The sequence below is a fragment of the Pristiophorus japonicus genome, chromosome 7 (genome assembly GCF_044704955.1).
Source record: "Pristiophorus japonicus isolate sPriJap1 chromosome 7, sPriJap1.hap1, whole genome shotgun sequence".
NCBI classification, from domain to species: domain Eukaryota; kingdom Metazoa; phylum Chordata; class Chondrichthyes; family Pristiophoridae; genus Pristiophorus; species Pristiophorus japonicus.
In genome coordinates, this window is record NC_091983.1 from 209,753,303 (window position 1) to 209,772,926 (window position 19,624).

The 19,624-nt window shown below is 45.9% G+C and overlaps 1 protein-coding gene across 1 annotated transcript in view; it reads left to right on the plus strand.

Annotated features, from left to right (window-relative positions):
• The window catches only part of mertka (c-mer proto-oncogene tyrosine kinase a), a 156,515-nt gene that overhangs the window by 62,605 nt on the left and 74,286 nt on the right, over positions 1-19,624 (plus strand). The window contains exons 5-6 of the mRNA XM_070885751.1: positions 13,531-13,617; positions 15,384-15,499. Of these exons, the coding sequence (XP_070741852.1) occupies positions 13,531-13,617; positions 15,384-15,499 (203 nt within the window). The remainder of the gene's footprint in view (positions 1-13,530; positions 13,618-15,383; positions 15,500-19,624) is intronic.

Sequence of the window (19,624 nt, forward strand, 5' to 3'; positions counted from 1 at the left end):
ACGCTCTTTTCGAGCTTCCTTGCTGCAATGCTACATCTCGCTCTTCGCAAGCTCCCCGCCAGATGGAGCTAAATTATAGAACAGATGTTCAACCTCCGCCACCTCCAGGCCAGATCCAAGGTCGTCCCATCCTCTGGCATCGAACTGCAATACGCGGACGACACTTGCGTCTGTGCACACTTGGAGGCCGAACTCTAAGCCATCGTCAACACCTTCACCGAGGCGCACGAGAGCATGCACCTTACACTAAACATCCGCAAGACAAAGGTCCTCTACCAACCTGATCTCGCCACACAGCACTGCCCCCCCCCCCTCAGTTATCAAAATGCATGACGAGGCCTTTGACAAAGTGGATCATTTTCCATACCTCGTGAGCCTACTGTCGGCAAGAGCAGACATTGACGACGAGGTCCAACACAGCTTTTAGTGCGCCAGCGAGGAAGATGGCGTTTGAAGACCAGGACACCTCATTTGGCACCAAGCTCATGGTCTACAGGGCAGTCGTGCTACCTGCCCTCCTATGTTCTTCAGAGACATGGACTATATACAGCAGGCACCTCAAAACGCTGGAGAAGTACCACCAGCGTTGCCTCCACAAGTTCCTGTAAATCCATTGGCACCAACACCTGCCTTTGCTCAAGCCAACATCCCCAGCTTTGAAGCATTGACCACGCTCGATCAGCTCCGTTGGGCAGGCCACATCGTCCACATGCCCGACAAGAGACTCCCAAAGCAAACGCTCAACACGGCAAGCAAGCCCCGGGTGAGCAGAGGAAACGCTTCAAGGACACCCTCGAAGCCTCCTTGACAAAGTGCAACATCCCCACTAACTCCTGGGAATCCCTGACCCGCGACCGCCCAAAATGGAGGAAGAGCATCTGAGAGGGCGCTGAACAGCTTTAGTCCCATCGCCAAGAAGAATCCGAAACCAAGAGTAGACAGCGGAAGGAGCGTGCGTCAACTCAGGCTCCCAGACCACCCTTTCCTTCAACCACCCACCTGTGACAGAGACTGTAGGTCCTGCATTGGACCTATCCGTCATCTGAGAACTCACATTTAGAGTGGAAGCAAGTCATCCTTGACTCTGAGGGACTGCCTATGATGATGATGATGAAAATAGATATAATTATTTCTTGAAGACTTGACATAATTACTGAAAATGTTATTGGAGACTTAAGCTTTTGTGCTGTATCGAGGTAACTCTTTCATTCAATTAGGCGTGACACTAACCTTAATAATATATATTTGTATAACTGAAAGCATTGCCTACAGTCCAGTTGCACTTGAAATCTGCCTATAGTGCAGAAAGAATTTGTTGTTTATTTCTGATTGGTTCCTGAGAAATTTGAACCAATGGGAAAACAAACAATAACTTGGCAAACCCCAACTCTGATCTCTTTGTTTTTATGTATAACTGGACTTGCACTGTATCCTGATATCACCATGAACATTGCATCGGTCATTTACTAGTATTACACATTGTGTTTTTACCAGCAGCAGCCCTTCAGAAGGTTCCCCAGGGTTTTTGATCGTCGGTGCTTTAAGAGCTGCAAAGATTTTGTCCCGTGTTTAGCTAATTTCCACCAGGTTGATTCGCCATTGTGAAGCTGGTTTCTGAGGGAATTTTCTTTTGAGCTGCTTCTGACCTGCTACCATAACTTCACCACCAGAGGTGCGTGGAAACACCGTTTACACTTGGAAAGTTTTCCGGCGAAGTTCCAGAGGAGGTTCCGGTGGCGGAACAGGAGCAGCTCCGAGGAAATTCCCAGCCACTCCTTTTGAGCACGTGTGCTGATTACCGTGACTCTGATCTCTGAATGCAATCATCTTAACTATCATATGGAGCTAAGAAAGTTTTGAGGGAGAGTTAAATCTTTTGATGACGCCGTTACCATCGACTTGGCTTTGTTTTGATGGCTCTTCTGCCTGTGCTATTACGGTGTATGTGTGAACAATTCTGATTGGTCCATGCTAACCATGTGACACCACAGACCAATCCAACTGTTGGACAAAACTGACCAGTGTGGCACCCCACTGGTGATCCCTTGACATGTCAGTGGTGCTCTATTCACAACTACACTTTGCTTTGTCTGGCTTATCCCACTTTCAAACCACTTCAGAAGCTTGCCTACTTGACGTCTTTGTGGATTAATTGTTTATGCGGCATGGTATCCAGAGCCTTGCTGAAATGTAGTAAATCATATCAACAGAACTTCCACTGTCAACAAGGTCTTTCATTCCTTCAATGAACTCCAGTACATTTGTTGGGCACGACCTCTCACCCATAAATCTATACTGCTTGCTCTTGCCTTATCTAGGTGTTGCTGAAAACGGATGTAAGGTCCACTGGCCTGTAGTTTCCTGGCCATCTTATCTTCTCATTAAAGGCGCGTGTTCTCTTAGCTACTTTCCAATGCTTTGGCACTAATTTCATTCTAATGATTCCATAAGGAGAGTGGGAAGGGTTGTTGGCTACTTCTTTGAGTACTTTTGGATGAAGTCCATCCTGTCTTGATGCCTTGTCTTCCCTTTAACTTCCTCATCCTATCCGGCATCCCTATTTTCTTTTAGTATTTCCTGAACTTTTGAAGTAACCGATTCACCACCCCCAACACTGAAATGTTTGCTTGTTTTGTTGTCATATCCTTATAGTCCTGCTGCATCAATACTTGTCCCTACTCTGTACCATAACCTCTAGCTTCTATATCATTTCCACTTCCAGCGCTATTTTACCTCTTTCTAGGTTTGCTATGTTTTCCTCACTGCTGCCATATTAATTTAAATCCACCCCACTGCTTTATGTATCCTCTCTGCAAGAACATTGGTACTGGTTGTTTAGGTGAAGCCCTGTCCCATCTGTTGAGCTTCCTCCTTCCTCAGAACCTTTCCTCGTGTCTGGGGAACCCAAATCCCTTTCTTCTACACCACCAAACCTGGTGCCAAAGGGAAAGTGTAAAAGTATGAAACTCCCAAATAAATTTTTTTTTAAATAAACAATTCTGCAGAATATGGCTTTGTGCCTGGGATTCCTCAAGCTGGGGATTCCCATTCTTTGGAGGGAGACATAAGCCCACCACGGGAAAGGATAGAAAATTGGGAGGAGGGGGAGAAATACCACCCGGGACAAGAATAAAAAAAATAAGAGGGAGCTTGCCAGTGCCGAGCAGGACAATGAATGGAGTGGGATCACCAAGGAGGCACAGTGGAAATGAAAGGGGAAGAAGAGTCCCAAAAAGGAAGAAACCGCCTGCCCAGTTTTGCAGACCTCAACTGAGACCACTGCCTACAAAGGTATTTACAGCAAAGAAACCGGCCATTTGGCTCGATAGATCTGTGCCGGTGTTTATGCTCCACGTGAGACTCCTCCCATCCTCCTTCTTCTAACCCCATCAACATATCCTTCTATTCCTTTCTCCTTCATGTGCTTATCTCACATCCCCTTAAATGCATGTATGTTATTTGCCTCAACTACTCCTTGAGGTAGCGAGTTCCACTCTCTGGGTAAAGAAGTTTCTCCTGAATTCCCTCTTGGATTTATTAGTGACTATCTTATATTTATAGCCCCTAGTTCTGGTCTCACCCATACGTGGAATCATCATCTCTACGTCGCCACCATCAAACCATTTCATAATCGCAAAGACCTATCAGTCGCCCCTCCATCTTCTCCTTTCTGGAGAAAAGGGACCCAGCCTGTCCAATATTTCATGATGGGTATAACATCTCTGTTCTGGCATCATCCTTGTAAATCTTTTTTGCACCTTCTCCAGTGCCTCTGTCATTTTTATGATATGGAGACTGGAGCTGCTCACTGTACTCCAAGTATAGTCGAACCAAGGTTCTATACAAGCTTAATATAACTTCTGCTTTTTAATTCTATCTCTCTAAACATGAACCCTAGTACTTTGCTGCATTTGTAATGGTCTTATTAATCTGTGACACTACTTTTTAGTGATTTGTGTATCTGTACCCTCAGATCCCTCTGTTACTCTACCGCATTTAGACACTTATTTTCCATGGAGTATGTGGCCTCCTTATTCTTCTAGCAAAATGTATTGCCTCATATTTATCTATATTGAAGTTAATTTGCCAATTACATACTCATTCTGTAAGTTTATTAATGTCTTTCTGTATTTTGTCTTAATCCTCCTCTGTATTAACAACACCCTCCAATTTGGTGTCTTCCCCCAAATTTTGAAATTGTACTTCCCATTCCCGAGTCCAAATCGTTTACGTAAATGGTGAAGAGCAGTGGTCCCAGGACTGATCCTTGTGGATCATAACTTCCCACCACTTGCCAATCTGAGTAACAACCTTTTAACCCCTCCTCTCTGTTTCTGTTTTGTAGCCAGCTTGCTGTCCATCCTGCTACTTGTCCCCTAGATACAGATAGTTTCAGTGTCTAATGTTTTTCGATTACACCATTGGGCAAGGATTCCTTTATCTTTCTCACCACTGATGTTAACTTAATTGATAGTTCTCTGGACTCGTTCTATCTCCATTTTTATGGGGGCAATTTTCGGCATCATTGCCAATCTGTTTTATTGGCGCCCGTTTTTTTTTTGGGGGGCGTAATCAGTCATTTGAAATTTTCCTCAAAGTTTTGGCGCCGGCGCTGACTGTTGGCAACAGATTTTTTTGACGGCAGACATTTTAGCGCTGGCCTGCATCGAACAGGGATTCCTCGCCGATTCTGGCCATTTATGCCAGTTTCCCCAGCAATGATCTTTTTCAAAACTGCGCAGAGACACCTTAGACCCTGTTGTAAAAAAAAGCCTACCTTAAGTTAAGGAAATCGGCACTGGCCCGCTGCAATCCCTGGCCTAAGATGCTCCAAGCACCCGGCCCACTGTAATCCCTGGCTGAAAGTCCCCCACGCACGTTCTAGAGCTTCTGTGCCAGACTGAACAACAATCATAGAATCATACTCCAGGCACATTGAAAAATAATTTGCATCATTATAAAGAAATGTCATTCGCAGCATACATTGAGGTGGGAAACTTGCAGAAGAGCCTTTTCAATCTAGTAGCCTTAATGGGCCCAAGTTTCGGCCTCAGTTGTTCCTGATTTTTTGGAGCAACTGGTGTAGAACGGAGTATCTTCGAAATTCAAATTCTCGGCATTTAGTTTGCTCCAGTTCTAGTCAGTTAGAACAGTTTCACTTTGGAACAGAATTTTTTTTTCAAAAGGGGGCGTGTCCGGCCATTTACGCCTGTTTTCAAAGTTTCGGCAGTGAAAACTTACTCCAAACTAATTTAGAATGGAGTAAGTGAAGATTTTTGTACGCTCAAAAACCTTGTCAACACTTTAGAAAATCAGGCGTAGGTTAAAAATCAGGCGTAGGGAATGGGGGGGGGCAGGAGGGCGGGGTTTAAAGGGAAGTTTACAAACATTAAACACTTCAGTTTTACAAATAAAGAGCCATCAATAATAAATGATAAAAACATCAATAAATCAACCAATAAATCAATCAAAAAAAATAAATAAGAAATAATTTAAAAAAAATCAATAAATAAAATATTTTCTACTTACCGACTGCAGCACCGGGAGCCCTCCAACAGCGTGCTGGGATGCCCCCTTCCCCCCCCCCCCCCCCCCCCCCCCCCCCCAGTGTGCCTCTGTCAGTGTCTCTATCTCTCTGTCTGTCTGTGTGTGTCTCTCATTCTCTGTCTGTCAGTGTCTGTGTTTCTGACAGCGAGGGGAGGGAGAGGAGTGGGGTAGAGGGAAAGAGAGGGGGGGAGGGGAAAGAGAAGAAAGGAGGAGGGGGGAGGGGAAGGAGAAGAGGGAGAGGTGATGGGGGAGAGGAAAGGGGAAAGAGGAGAAGGGGAGAGGAAAGGGGAAAGAAGGGGGGCGGAGAGGAAAGGAGAAGAGGGACGAGAAGGCGGGGGGGAAGGAGAAGAGGGGGAGGGGAAGGCGGGGGGAAAGGAGAAGAGGGGGAGGGGGGGAAGGAGAAGGCGGGGGGAAAGGAGAAGGCGGGGGGGGGGAAGGAGAAACATAGAAACATAGAAAATAGGTGCAGGAGTAGGCCATTCGGCCCTTCTAGCCTGCACCGCCATTCAATGAGTTCATGGCTGAACATGCAACTTCAGTACCCCATTCCTGCTTTCTCACCATACCCCTTGATCCCCCCCAGTAGTAAGGACTTCATCTAACTCCTTTTTGAATATATTCAGTGAACTGGCCTCAACAACCTTCTGTGGTAGAGAATTCCACAGGTTCACCACTCTCTCTGGGTGAAGAAATTCCTCCTCATCTCGGTCCTAAATGGCTTACCCCTTATCCTTAGACTGTGTCCCCTGGTTCTGGACTTCCCCAACATTGGGGACATTCTTTCTGCATCTAACCTGTCTAACCCCGTCAGAATTTTAAACGTTTCTATGAGGTCCCCTCTCATTCTTCTGAATTCTAGTGAATACAAGCCCAGTTGATCCAGTCTTTCTTGATAGGTCAGTCCCGCCATCCCGGGAATCAGTCTGGTGAACCTTCGCTGCACTCCCTCAATAGCAAGAATGTCCCTCCTCAGGTTAGGAGACCAAAACTGTACACAATACTCCAGGTGTGGCCTCACCAATGCCCTGTACAACTGTAGCAACACCTCCCTGCCCCTGTACTCAAATCCCCTCGCTATGAAGGCCAACATGCCATTTGCTTTCTTAACCGCCTGCTGCACCTGCATGCCAACCTTCAATGACTGATGTACCATGACACCCAGGTCTCTTTGCAACTCCCCTTTTCCTAATCTGTCACCATTCAGATAATAGTCTGTCTCTCTGTTTTTACCACCAAAGTGGATAACCTCACATTTATCCACATTATACTTCATCTGCCATGCATTTGCCCACTCACCTAACCTATCCAAGTCACTCTGCAGCCTCATAGCATCCTCCTCGCAGCTCACACTGCCACCCAACTTAGTGTCATCCGCAAATTTGGAGATACTACATTTAATCTCCTCGTCTAAATCATTAATGTACAGTGTAAACAGCTGGGGCCCCAGCACAGAACCTTGCGGTACCCCACTAGTCACTGCCTGCCATTCTGAAAAGTCTCCATTTACTCCTACTCTTTGCTTCCTGTCTGACAACCAGTTCTCAGTCCACATCAGCACACTACCCCCAGTCCCATGTGCTTTAACTTTGCACATTAATCTCTTGTGTGGGACGTTGTCGAAAGCCTTCTGAAAGTCCAAATATACCACATCAACTGGTTCTCCCTTGTCCACTCTACTGGAAACATCCTCAAAAAATTCCAGAAGATTTGTCAAGCATGATTTCCCTTTCACAAATCCATGCTGACTTGGACCTATCATATCACCTCTTTCCAAATGCACTGCTATGACATCCTTAATAATTGATTCCATCATTTTACCCACTACCAATGTCAGGCTGACCGGTCTATAATTCCCTGTTATCTCTCCCTCCTTTTTTAAAAAGTGGGGTTACATTGGCTACCCTCCACTCCATAGGAACTGATCCAGAGTCAATGGAATGTTGGAAAGTGACTGCCAATGCATCCACTATTTCCAAGGCCACCTCCTTAAGTACTCTGGGATGCAGACCATCAGGCTCTGGGGATTTATCGGCCTTCAATCCCATCAATTTCCCCAACACAATTTCCCGACGAATAAGGATTTCCCTCAGTTCCTCCTCCTTACTAGACCCTCTGACCCCTTTTATATCCGGAAGGTTGTTTGTGTCCTCCTTACTGAATACCGAACCAAAGTACTTGTTCAGTTGGTCCGCCATTTCTTTGTTCCCCGTTATGACTACCCCTGATTCTGACTGCAGGGGACCTACGTTTGTCTTTACTAACCTTTTTGTCTTTACATATCTATAGAAACTTTTGCAATCCGTCTTAATGTTCCCTGCAAGCTTCTTCTCGTACTCCATTTTCCCTGCCCTAATCAAACCCTTTGTCCTCCTCTGCTGAGTTCTAAATTTCTCCCAGTCAAAGGGTTCGCTGCTATTTCTGGCCAATTTGTATGCCACTTTCTTGGCTTTAATACTATCCCTGATTTCCCTTGATAGCCACGGTTGAGCCACCTTCCCTTTTTTATATATATATATATATATATAGGGGGGGAAGGAGAAGAGGGGGTGGGTAAAGGAGAAGAGGGGGGGTAAAGGAGAAGGGGTCGGGGGGGGTAAAGGAGAAGGGGTCGGGGGGGGTAAAGGAGAAGGGGTCGGGGGGGGGGGGTGCTGAACGGGCCGGGCCCAAGACTTCGGGCAGGACCCGTCCCCAGCACCAGATTTGTCGGGTCTGGCGTCCGGGGTTGGGAGCACGGGTCGGGGGGGGGGCGGGGTGATCGGGAGCACAGGGGGGGCGGTGGGGCGATGGGGCGATCGGGAGCACGGGTCGGGTCGGGGGGGTGAGGAAGGAGGTCGGGTGGTTCGGGTAGATAGGGAGGGAGGGAGCGCGGGTCGGGTAGGTTTGGTTTGGTTCGGTTCGGGTCGGGGCGGCGGGGGCGGGGGGGGGGGCGCGGCAGAGGGAGGTCGGGTTGGTTCGGTTTGTGTCGAGGGCGGGGGGGACTGAGGTCAGGTTGGGTCCAGTCTGGGTGGGGGTCAGGAGCGCGGGTAAGGTCGGGTTGGGGGGCTTGTGGAGGGAGGTCAGGTCGGGTGGGGGGAGGGAGGGAGGTCAGGTCGGGTGGGGGGAGGGAGGGAGGGAGGTCAGGTCGGGTGGGGGGAGGGAGGGAGGTCAGGTCGGGTCTGGTCCGGTCTGGGGGTGGGGGGGAAGCGGGAGTCGGGTTGGGTCAGGAGGAAGCAGGAGCTGGGTGTGGGAGGAGCCTTAAGCACGCAGCCCCAGTGAGGCCATTGGGCCAGGGCTAGGGGCTGCGTGCTTCGGGCCCCTCCCACACAGTTTTGAGCGCCTGGAGCTACTGCACATGCGCGCCCACTGTAGCGCGCGTGTGCAGAGGTCCCGGCACTGTTTTCAGCGCAGGGACCTAGCTCCGCCCCCTGCAGCTCATGCTGCGCCGTGCCCGACTCCAGAGGACCAGCAGGGAGCCGGAGAATCTGAGTTTTTTTTAGGCGCACTTTGTGGCGCGAAAAACGGGCGTCCAGGTCCGGCGTAGCCTGAAACTTGGGCCCATAACAATTGAATGCAACTTCGTGTCAATTTCATATAATTTCAGTCCACAGTATTTTCAGTTACTCAGGTATATAAAACGACCTGAAATGTAACATTTCTCAGTGTTGATTTGTAGTTAATGAATTGATAGTGGGGGTGGGTGGGCAGTGCGATGGAGAAGAGGAGAGAGGGGATAGAAATAAAACATCTTACTGATGCATTGTCATTCGTTTTCTGATTACATTACACAATAACTCCTGCTGAATGTAAATAAGGGGGCCCTAAGTCATCATCAGTGCCTTTTCCCTTGCCACAGAAGAATTTAACACAGCCTTGCTTGCATTCGTAGTGAGCGATTTTTTTTTTCCTCAGCGCATGTGCAGTGATTTTTTTGGCGCGCACTACAAGCTCCGCCCCCCAGAATTGTCTTCGAGTAGCGTGGCACTAAAAATAATGTCTGCTTTGTGGAAAGTGCCACGTTTTTGCGCAAATTGGGGGGAAAAAAGTACGTTATCATATGTGGCCGCCAGAAATCGTGATTGTGGAAAATCAGGGCCTATATATAGGAATCGCATTGGCCATCCATCAGTCCTCTGGCACTATTCCTTTTTCTAATTAATTTTTTAAATGTATGTAATAGTGCCTCTGCTATCTCTTCGCTAACTTCTTTTAATATATATTTTTAAATATGCATGGATGCAATCCACTTGGTCAAAGGGCTTTAGCCTCTAAGTTTGATTAGTTTATCAATTAGCTTCCCCATTTCTATCTTAAATGCCTTTATATCTTTTTGTTCTCTTCTAATGTCATGTCCATCATGTCTGTCTAGTAAATACAGATGCAAAGTAATTACTTCATAATTTTGTCATTATTACCTGTGAGTTTATCTTGTGTATCTCTTAGTATCCCTACCCCATCCTGATTTTTATTTTATTTTTGTGCCTGTAGAATACTTTACTATTTATTTTTATATTCCCTGATAATTTAATTTCATAGTTTCTCTTTTCCTTCCTTAGGGAAGAAGTTTAAAAAAAAACCCTAACATTTTCGTATTCCCTTTTGTCATCCTCTCCTTTGTTGTCTATGTACTTGGTGTATGCCTTTTTCTTTAGTTTCAATTGTGCTCTTATTTCTTTATTCATCCATGATGTGTCATTACTGGCTAGTTTGCTTTTGCTTTTTAGTGGGATATATTTCTAAGGGACTCTTGATCACTATTTTAAATGTTTTCAACTGCTGTTCGAATTCTGTTCAGTAAGAGTAAATGTATGGGAGATGCAGTGGAAGGAGAGGGGGGCCTCGACTCGGCCCTCTCCCTCCATCTATGACATTGTAGGCTTTACCACCACTCCCGCCCCCCCGCGTGCGCTGGCATGTACTCTGGGAGACCGGGCAGGGGGAGGGAAGTCGAGCCTTTTCTGCTTCTATTTGCCTGAAATTATGAGGGATCACAGAGAAAAATCTAAATTCTTGCATCTCGTCTGAGTCTCTGAACCTGGCTGTCTTAAATCAGAAACTTGGATTGACTGGAAATTATGAGAAATTTCTTCATAAAAACACTTCCTTTTAAAGGAGAAAACAGTGTTAATATGAAACTGGTCATTGTGAAACTAAAAGTATGTTTTTAAAATAAAGAGCAGCGATGTTGACGGGAGCCATTGCCCTCGGTCATCCTGAGTTCGCCCCTTAGTTAAAGAGACCATGAATCTATCGGATTGTTGCATAAACCCTGTTGGTTCATTAATGTCCTTTAGGGCAGGAAACCTGCCTATATGTAATTCCTAGCAAGTCACCAACACCTCAGTTGTATCAAAACTATGAAGAAGGCCCACCACCTTCTCGAGCAACTAGGCGTGCCAGCGACTGCTACATCCCAAGAATGAACGAATAATTAAAAAAAAACACAGCTGCTCTGGTCGTGATTTTCTGTCCCTAAAAATGAGTGGAAGGAAATTCATAGGCAGGAGCAGTGGTGCGGGCCTTGAGGTTTGTCCGTCATGTGAGATGACCCGATCACTCACGAGTAACAGAGCCACAAATATCTTAACATAAGAAATAGGAGCAGGAATAGGCTATTTGGCCCCTCGAGCCTGCTCCACCTTTCAATAAGATCATGGCTGATCTGATTATTGACTCAGCTCCACTTCCCTCCTGCTCCCCATAACCTTTTACTCCCTTATCGCTCAAAAATCTGTCTATCTCCGCCTTAAATATATTCAAAGGCCCAGCCTCCACAGCAGAGAATTCCATAGATTTACAACCCTCAGAGAAGAAATTTCTCCTCATCTCAGTTTTAAATGGGCGGCCCCTTATTCTAAGACATGGCCCCTAGTTTTAGTTTTCCCTATGAGTGGAAATATCCTTTTTACATTCACTTTGGCAAGCCCCCTCATTATCTTGTATGTTTCGATAAGATCACCTCTCATTCTTCTGAACTCCAATGAGTAGAGATTCAACCTATCTTCATAAATCAACCCCCTCATCTCCAAAATCAACCTAGTGAACCTTTTCTGAACAGCCTCCAATGCAAGAATATCCTTCCTTAAATACAGAGACCAAAACTGTACCAATGTACAGTTGTAGCAGGACTTCTCTGCTTTTATACTCAATCCCCCTTGCAATTAAGGCCAACATTGCATTTGCCTTCCTGATTACTTGCTGTACCTGCATACTAACAATTAAACAGTCATAGACATAAAAAGAAATTGTTTCCTCCCAATTCTGACTGCTTTTGTATTTGGTTTTGTGAAAAATATGCACGTGCTCAGTATTTGTTTGAGTTTTATTTTTAATCAAACTCTGAAGTCATCTGATTAGAATTTAGCTCCTTTTGTTTCTGAGGAGTTCTGAGAATTTTCTGATTTTTGAGAAATGAGCAATATATGTTTTAGTAAGAAAATAGTTTCCTCTTCTATGGGGAATTTAAGTGGATGGGGTTTAATTGTGTTGCAAAATACTTCTGGTCACTGTTGGTTGCTTGTGTCATCACTGGAAACTTTTGACGCCGATGTTGTAATGAAATTATTAGCTGTGGCTCCCCTGATGGTTCAGCAGATTTGACCACCTGAGTGACCGAGGCATACTGAGCAGGAAGGCCCTAGCTTCAATCCCAGGTCTGTGTGGAGTTAGCAGCTCTCTGATGGGGCAGCAATAAGGGTCAGACAATTGGCCTCAATACCCCTGAGCTATGGAAGAGGCGATATAGCCAAGGTTCACACACTTGGTTGCTATCCGGTGACTCCTGCTTGAAGTAATTGTGTGTGGAAGATAAGCGAGGGCAGATGGGGCTTGGTTTAACGTCTCATCCAAAAGACCAAGGTTTGTATAGGTGCCGAGGGCAATAAATGCTGGTCTTGATAGCGACGCCCACGTCTGGAACGAATTTAAAAAAATGTTGACTGTTCATTCTCATTGCCATTGTGCTGAAGTAGCCACTGACACTCGCTTTCAAGACCACACATGTATAAATGGCCACTTGGAGAGAGACCAGGGAACATCTGTACCCACTCGACATTCATCAGAGGAAAAAAAAGGAATAAAAATTGGCAGCGAAGAATCTATTTCATTCAACAACAAAAAAAATGTAATGAAGTGAGGTTGTCCATTTCCATCATCTGCTTTCTCGTCATTTAATCTTCATTGGGAAGATTGACTGCTTATATCTCAAAATTGTTCAACATCACACATCTGCCTAGCACGGTACCATCTTCCATGAGGTTGGCAGAAAGAAATAAAGACTTGCATTTATATAGCGCCTTTCACAGCCACCAGATGTCCCAAAGCATTTTGCAGCCAATGAAGTACCTTTAGAGTGTAATGTGGGAACCATGGCAGCCAATTTGCGCACAGTAATGTGATAATGACCAGATAATCTGTTTTACTGATGTTGATTGAGGAATAAATATTGGCCAAGACACCGTGGATAACTCCCCTGCTCTTCTTTGAAATAGTGCCATGGGATCTTTTACATCCATCTGAGAGAGCAAATAGGACCTTGGTTTAACGTCTCATCCAAAAGACCAAGGTTTGTATAGGTGTCGAAGGCAATAACTGCTAGCCCTGGTAGCAACGCACATGTCTCAGAACGAATTTTTAAAAGAGTGACTGTTCATTCTCAGTGCACAACTACACAATTGCCATTGATTGAGTCGATTCAGATAATTGTGCGTGTATGTTTTGCTGTTCCCTGCAGACAGTTGTGCGATCTATCTAGAGTGGCAGGCTTGATCTGGAACCCCAAACCTGACACCTTGTAGTGAAAGGTTATTTCGCAAGTAACTGGGATCTGTTATAATTTATTTGCGGATGATCATACAATTTAACCCTTGGTTTCGGTCAGAATTGCTCGGTTTCAACTTCCCTACTTCCAATCCGACTATTAATATTCATCGCTACTCTGGGATTTTTAAAATAGATGCAGTGCACAGCATGGGTCAATTCATTTTGTTAAACTTTTTTCCAATTCAGGAATTAGCGAATGGACAAGATATAGTTGCGAAGCTCACAATGAAAGAGGAGTAACAGTTTCAAAGGAAGGCCAAGTTAACATCAAGGGTACGTACTACAGACAGCCATTGTTACTGCCACGGCCGGGACTTTCTTTGGAGCTGCTTCCCGCTCCGTCGTCGCAACCTCGCCCGACATACAGCAGAGAACCTACTTTGACACGTAAAGGGGGTTTCTGGTGGAGTTACGGCAGTGGCGTAGGATCCATTCTGAGGAAATTCATCACTGTGCATATTTTTACTGTGCGTATATTGTAAAGTTGTTGGTAGTTCCCCCCCCCCCCCCACCTGCCCGGCCCTGTCCTCTCCATTTCTACCTCTCTTGAAAGCACTGGCAACTTGTTGGGGTACAATTCCACAGGCAATGACTGCCCTGTAGTATCTTGGCAACGACAGTGACTTTCATTTATATTACTCGTTTTAAAAAAAAAATGCATTGGAGGCTAAGTGGAAGTAAAGAAACTTGGAGGGGTGAGTGGAGAAGATACCAAAGAGATTGTTTTTCAGGAGGCTGTTGAAAGCAGTGAGGGAGTGTGATTTTGGAAGCGAGCTCCTGAGGGAAGGGGCACAACGGTCAAAAGATCAGCCTCTTTTGGAGACACGGGGATTTTTTTTTCTTGAACTGCTGCCGTCCGTGTGGAGAAGGTACTCCCATAGTGCTGTTAGGGAGGGAATTCCAGGATTTTGACCCAGCGACGATAAAGAAACGCCCAAGTCAGGATGGTGTGTAACTTGAAGGTGAACTTGCAGGTGATGGTGTTTCCCTGCGCTTGCTGCCCTTGTCCTTCTAGGTGGTAGAGGGTGTGGGTTTGGGAAGTGCTGCCGAAGAAGCCTTGGCGAGTTGCTGCAGTGTTGCTAAGTAACAATCTGGAGTCAAAGGAATAGGAGGGTGTGGTTTGGGATAATAGGCTCAAAAAAATTTTTGAAGGTGGAGCGAGGCTGCGGAGAGATTTGGTGGGGGCAGGGATGATATTGTGCAGGACAGGGACTCAACTCTGAGTCTGGATTAGTTCAGGTTTGTGGAGGGCATGGGTGGAGTGGCCAGTGAGGAGAGCATTGGGAAAATTGACCACGGTGCTGAAGGTATTGATACGGGTTTCAAAGGTAATGGGGGGGGGGGGGGGGAAGGTTGGCTAAGGTTGGGGGTGTTCCAAACATGGAGTCAAATTTTGGTCAGTTCTTGTGTGAGCCTTGGTGGCAACTGTTCAACCACATGAGGCATCACAGCTGAGTCTGAACCGTCTTCACCTCAAGTACACATGCAGTTCCAGCAAGGGTTATTGTAAAGTGGTCAGCTGTACTGTCCCCATAATTACAAAACATTGTAAGAATGCCTGATGGTTTAGTTGGTAAATGCACTAACCAGTAAGTAGCTCCATCATATCACATGTTGTGTATTGTGGCCTCACTAATAGAGAACCTGTAACATGAGTTCCTGATAACACACCTTTTTTTTACATTCCCAAAGGCAATGTCACTGAGGAGTAAGGTGAAGGGTCAGGTTTGATCTCAGAAAAGTTGTGTGGTCAGAAAGAAAACACTTGCTTATATACAAGAAATAGCTAAGACATAGTTGGAAAATCGTGCAGCAAGCATGCCCAATTTCCCAATGCATACTACTGGTAGGTGAGATTCCCACTGGAAGTGCAAAGTTAGGAAAATTACCTCTTGGGAATAAGTGCGAGTTGATTTTAGGTTTGTTTGTAACTGACTTGACAGAGTTAGTAAGTTTATGATTGAAAGAGAAATTACATGTGCAGCGAAGTTCATGTTCAACTAATGCAATAACATGTTATAACTCTTTGTCTTAATTAGAGGCTCCAAATGCACCAATTGACCTACGGATTAAGAATCGAACCGCACATTCTGTTGTAGTTTCATGGGAAGCTGGCTTTGATGGATACTCCCCTCTCAGCATTTGCAAAGTTCAGGTAAATGTCACATGTCCTGCACTACAGCTTCTGCTGAGATTGAGTGATGGCGGAGAATAGTAGCATGCTGATTTAGACCAATTGTTCTTCTCTAAGCCACGTACAGACATGACAGAATTTGGCAGGTTTCCGGTTTGGTTCCCATGGGCTGCAGTTTGCTGGATGTGACTACAGTATACATGCTTAAGTAAATATAAAGCAATAGCAGATAATTAATCAGCATGAATAGGTCATAGAAACATAGGAAACATAGAAAATAGGTGCAGGAGTCGGCCCTTTGAGCCTGCACCACCATTCAATAAGATCATGGCTGATCATTCACCTCAGTACCCCTTTCCTGCTTTCTCTCCATACCCCTTGATCCCTTTAGCTGTAAGGGCCATATCTAACTCCCTCTTGAATATATCCAACGAACTGGCATCAACAATTCGTTCTCTTATTAGACTGTTCAGCCACCTAAGGACTCATTTTTAGAGTGGAAGCAAGTCTTCCTCGATCTGAGGGACTGCCTATGATGATCTCTCAGCATGCCACACATTGCTCCATTCGACAGGAGACGAAAGCCCTTTATGCACACAGGATGGACTTTATAAGCTTCCCTATGACCAGGGAAGCACAGTGCGGGAGGGCTTTGGGTTTCTCGAGAATAGCAAACTTCCCCAAGGTGCAGGGAGCAATAGACTGTATGCATATCGCCCTGAGAGCACCTTTACAGGATGCGGAGGTGTTTCATAACCGAAAGGGATTCCACTCCCTGAATGTGCAGTTTGTTGTCGACCACAACCAACTAATCATGGCAGTAAATGCTAATTTTCCAGGCAGCATCCATGATGCGCACATCTTGCATGAGAGCACTGTCTCTGACCTATTTAACAGTCAGCCACAAGGTCATGGTTGGATGCTGGGTAATAAAGGACATGGCCTTGCCACTGGCTCATGACCCCCTGTGTAATCCCCAGACAGAAGCCGAGAAGCGTTACAACGAAAGCCATATAGCTACACGCAATATCGTCAAAGACAATCTGAGTGCCGAAGCAGCGCTTCAGATGCCTGGACCACTCTGGAGGCAGCCTGCAATACCACCCTGACCAGGTCGCTGAGTTTATTGTGGTGTGCTACATGTTGCATAACCGAGCTATAAGGAGAGGACAACAATTATCAGATGGGGCTGCCGGTCCACCTCAAGAATGAGGAGGCAGACGAGGAGGATGAGGATGATCGGGACCTCGGGGAAGACACTGAGCTTGGCGATGAATCCATGCATCCCCCCCACCCCCCGGAAAGACTGGAAAAATCCCGTGGGAGTTACGCAGCTGCAAAACTCTTGAGTCAAGCAGCTCCTAAATTAACGCTTTGCATGAACTTACATTGCTGACAGTTAGTTATGGAAAGACAACACTTTCAGTTGCGTAACGTTTCATCCTTGCCTGGCCTGGCCATTGTTTTCCAATTGTATTCATGTTTTACCTTGCCTTACGTTATTAAGACACTGCACAACAACGTTGGCTTTTATGGACTATATATACCTAATGGCCTGAAATGTGCTTTGCGTCATAATGATGTTGCAGCAGAAGTATTTTATCTGGCGAAGACGTAGAATGGCAGTACGCCTTTAACAGATAATTACTCTCTAACTTTGTTTTAAAAGAGAAAAATCAAGTTTGGCTCATCTTTCAGAATATCAAAGAATTTGCCTCAGCATTGATCCGAGAGGTTTTTTTTCCAGTTTCTTCTCTTTCCCCTCTCCTGAAGCTGTTGACTAGTGCAGAGGTACGGTTCTGCGGGCAGGTTTGCTCTCCTGTACACAAGTGGGCATTTCTCTCTTTGTGAGCGCTAGTGCACTATTTAACTGTGGCGGGGATTATAATTGAGACCAATCCTGTGCTCAATCCTGTAACATCCACCCAGTGACATTTTACATCAGGGGCCATTGGACAGCGCTGAGGATTGGGGGCCCCCTGGCTGATTTTTACATCACCTGACTCGCGTAGACTGAATTTCTGCTGGAGTTCCGCCAAAGTTAAGGCGTCGGGGTGGGAGAAACTCCGAGGAAAGTCGCGCTCCTCCATTGTAACACATTTCAGGCAGGAGAAGACCATCGGTTCGGCTAGCCAGCCCGTCCGACCATCCCTTTCTTTCCTGTCCCATGTCTCCAGATCATTTGTTAAATTTAATAAACATGAATCCTTTCCAGATGCCAGAAACCTGTCCGATTTCCTTCCTAAAACCCAAAGCTTCTGCTTTGATCAACTTGTTCCTTACATTGATCACCCTTCTGCTATAGAATTCTGAATTCTGCCCATTTACTTCAGTTTTCCTTGTCCTGACTAATGTAGCAATGAATAGGATTACAGAAGATAATCCAGGTTCTCCGGTCGGGCAGCACAGAAGCGGTTTGTCGTGTTCATGGTCATTACGTGATGGATTATTTTCTTAACCACTTCCCGACAGTACGCCCACCACTGACAGTTTTATATTAATCACAAAACACAGCTGAGAATGCTGCACCGCAACCACTCGAATCTGTGCTGCCCGCTGAACAGTCTCATGAGGGCTGAAGTAAGTGTTTGGCAAACAATCAGTCTGATCTGTGAAATCTTGAGCACGCATTAATTTCAGATTATACACAATAATGTGAATGAGTGCAAACATATCATAGAATCTTATAGTACAGAGGGAGGCCATTCGGCCTGTCACGTCCGTGCTGGCTATCCAATTTTCTGTCCAGATTCAATAGTAACTTTCAAATGGGAATTGGATAAATACTTGAAGGGGAAAAAAATTTGTAGGGCTATGGGGAGAGCGGAGAAGAAGGGGAATCGGACTAATTGAATAGCTCTTTCAAAAAGCCGGCAGAGGTACGATGAGTCAAAATGGCCTCCTTTTGTGCTGTAGCATTCTATGATTCCTCAGGGCTGTGTCCTAGGCACAACCATCTTATGCTGCTTCATCAATGATCTTCCCTCCTTCATAAGGGCAGAAGTGGGGATGTTCGCTGATGATTACACAGACTTCAGTTCCATTCGCCACTCCTCAGATAATGAAGCAGTCCATGCCCGCATGCAGCAAGCCTGGCCAACATTCAGGCCACCTTAAACATTCACCATAGATCACCGTAAACATTCACTCCCTCCACCACTACCGTACCGTGGCTGTAGTGTGTGCCATCTACAAGCTGCACTGCAGCAACTCGCCAAGGTTTCTTCTGCACCACCTCCAAAACCTGTGACATCTACCACCTAGAAGGACAAAGGCAGCATACACATGGGAACAGCATCACCTGCAAGTTCCCCTCCAAGTCACATCCCATCCTGACTTGGAAATATATCGCTGTTCCCTCATCGCCGATGGCTCAAAATCCTGGAACTCTCTACCTAACAACACCTTAGAGTACCTTCACCACACAGACTGCAGCGGTTCAAGAAGGTAGCTCACTACCACCTTCTCGAGGACAATTAAGGATGGGCAATAGATGCTGGCCTTGCCAGCAATGCCGACATCCCATGAATTAATAAAAAAGAGAAAATTCAATGATAATCTGTGCAATGCCTATGTAACATCTCCGTGCCTATTTGCAATTTTGGCTGCTGCTCCAGACCTGGACCCATTAGTTGTGCATCCCTTTCTTTTTTTCTCTTTCCTGTCTGCTTTCCTTGATCCTGTCATGCTGCTTTCAAAATTGCTCCTCTCTCGGAAAATCAACCCCTCTTTTCCCCCCCCTCGCCACCTACCTCACCAATTCCCTACCTAACCCATTACTAGTCCTCTGTCCTCTGCCTTCATACTCTCCTGTTACCGTCCCAGGCTTCAATCCCCCTTGAATAATCCACAACTATCTTCTGAGCCTCTATTGGATATTCTGCAGGACCCATCGAGGCATCCACTCGCTGTCTACTTAAAAGCAGCAACCCTCAACTGTCACATCCTCTCTCCAACCTTCCTGGCCAATATGGCTGCTGGAAGCTAATCATGCCATCTTCTGTCCAACTCATGCCACCTACCACTTCCCCCTTGAATTTTGCCATTGGATCAACAATCACTGTCCCTCACACATTTCTTTCCAGAATGCCCATTCGCTTGTGAACAAGGCCTCTTCCATGCAAAACCTTATTGTGGTTGATTACA